This window comes from Dichomitus squalens (genome assembly GCF_000275845.1).
Source record: "Dichomitus squalens LYAD-421 SS1 unplaced genomic scaffold DICSQscaffold_12, whole genome shotgun sequence".
Lineage (NCBI taxonomy): Eukaryota > Fungi > Basidiomycota > Agaricomycetes > Polyporales > Polyporaceae > Dichomitus > Dichomitus squalens.
Genome location: NW_006766894.1, coordinates 575 through 2,233, shown reverse-complemented (window position 1 = coordinate 2,233; position 1,659 = coordinate 575). Strand labels below are relative to the sequence as shown.

The following is a 1,659-nucleotide window of genomic DNA, read 5'->3' as shown; positions in this document are numbered from 1 at the left end:
AAGAAAAGGCAAGAGCATGGTGATCACGGGAACGGAGCATGTGGCAGTGGGAACGTATCTACAGTGTCCAAACTGGGATGGGCTAAGAAAGGAAATGGTCCGAAAAAGGAAGGTGGGCGTCAAGGAGAGGGGAATGGGCGGCAAAAGGGGTGTCTGTCCAGCATCCGTTACAGAAGGTCTATTACAGTAGTGACGGAGTCGTACGTGCTATCCCGGTCCTTGGACTCGGGCAATGGCCCTACGAAATCCATCCCAATAGCCTCCCAAGGCGAGGTAGGCACAGGCAAGGGGTTAAGCAGGCCGTACGGCTTCTGATTGGCCAGCTTGCTGCGTTTACACGTCTTGCACGAGTCGCAGTAGAATTGTACGTTGGGAAGCAAAGTCTTCCACCAGACGTGGTCGCGGAGGAGATCGGCCGTCTTCCTAGGTCCTAGATGCGCCAACAGCGAGTGAGCATGAGAGATTACAATTTCCCTAGTGCTACGTCCGTTGACTATGACACGAGGGATGCACAGAAGCTCGCGTCCCCGTTCCCTAAGGAAGACCAGACCGTTAGAAACGTAAAAATTCTTGTACTGATGCGGGTTCTGAATAATTGGCGCAAAAAACACGTCTTCAGCGTATCTGTTGTGTAACGCGCCCTCCAGGTGAATGCCGTCTTGAGAACCGGCGATGTGGTCTAGGAGCTGAGCTCCCGAACGTTCTACATGCTCGGCGGGCTGAGCAGAAGTACTGCTGTCCTGCAGTGTCGAAGATGGTGGAGTGCTGTCCGCCTGTTCAGCGGTTTTGGTGGCCGTTTCGGTGCTGGGTGTGCTGGGAGAAGTTAGCTGGGCACCCACGCCCTCCTGTCGTTCTGCGCGAGGTGGGTGGAGAACGACACGCTTCATGCGAGCGGCGAATTCTTTGGAGGTTTCGGGACGCCCGGTTTCAGGCACTGGCGTTGACAGCTTCTCCCGCTGTTGTTGGCATGGCCGTTGCCTTTTCGGCAGTGCAGGCGTCTCCCGCTGGTTGCCAGCAGACTCCTCAGAGTGGGCGACACTGTTTAGTCCCGTATTCACCGTCTTGCTTGTCCTCCAGACTGTGTTTCCGACTGTCGACACCGCGTCGGGAAATGAGCGCGAACTCTGAACGCGATCACGTGGTTGTCGAAGTGCTCGGCTTCGCCGCGACGCGCCCTCCAGCCTCGACCCGACCGTGCTCGCAATACCTTCATTGCGGCCTCGAGCGGCGGTTTTTAGTCTTTCCGAACGCCTATGGCTTGTGTCTGATAGGGTGGTGGCTGCATGCCCTTCCAGGTCGACTAGGAGGGGCACCGAGACCGCGTTGGTAGAGAGCGTAATAGGTACGTTCGCTGCGTCGTCATGCTGAGTGTATTCTGACGGCACCCGCACCGTGCCCGGTTGGTCATTTGAGTAGATTCTGGATAGCGCATCAGCCAAGACGTTGTCCACTCCTGGTACGTACTCGATCCTAAAATCGTACTCGGATATCTTCTCCAGCCAGCGTGCTTGCCGCCCAGACAGATTCCGCTGGTTGAGCAGATGTACTAACCCTTTGTGGTCTGTTACCCAGGTAAATGAGCATCCGAGCAGGATGTCTCGGTTGTTGAACAGGCGCTGGTTTACACAGCTTGCCTAATACAGCCGTCACAAGATATGG

At 55.9% G+C, this 1,659-nt stretch overlaps 1 protein-coding gene across 1 annotated transcript; it reads right to left on the bottom strand.

Annotated features, from left to right (window-relative positions):
- Window positions 1-380: 380 nt before the first annotated feature.
- DICSQDRAFT_18125 (uncharacterized protein) lies at window positions 381-884 on the bottom strand (the record flags this gene model as incomplete). Its single annotated transcript, XM_007365317.1, has 1 exon — window positions 381-884. A coding segment is annotated over one exon (504 nt), but the record flags the coding sequence as incomplete, so codon positions are not given.
- Window positions 885-1,659: the final 775 nt, after the last annotated feature.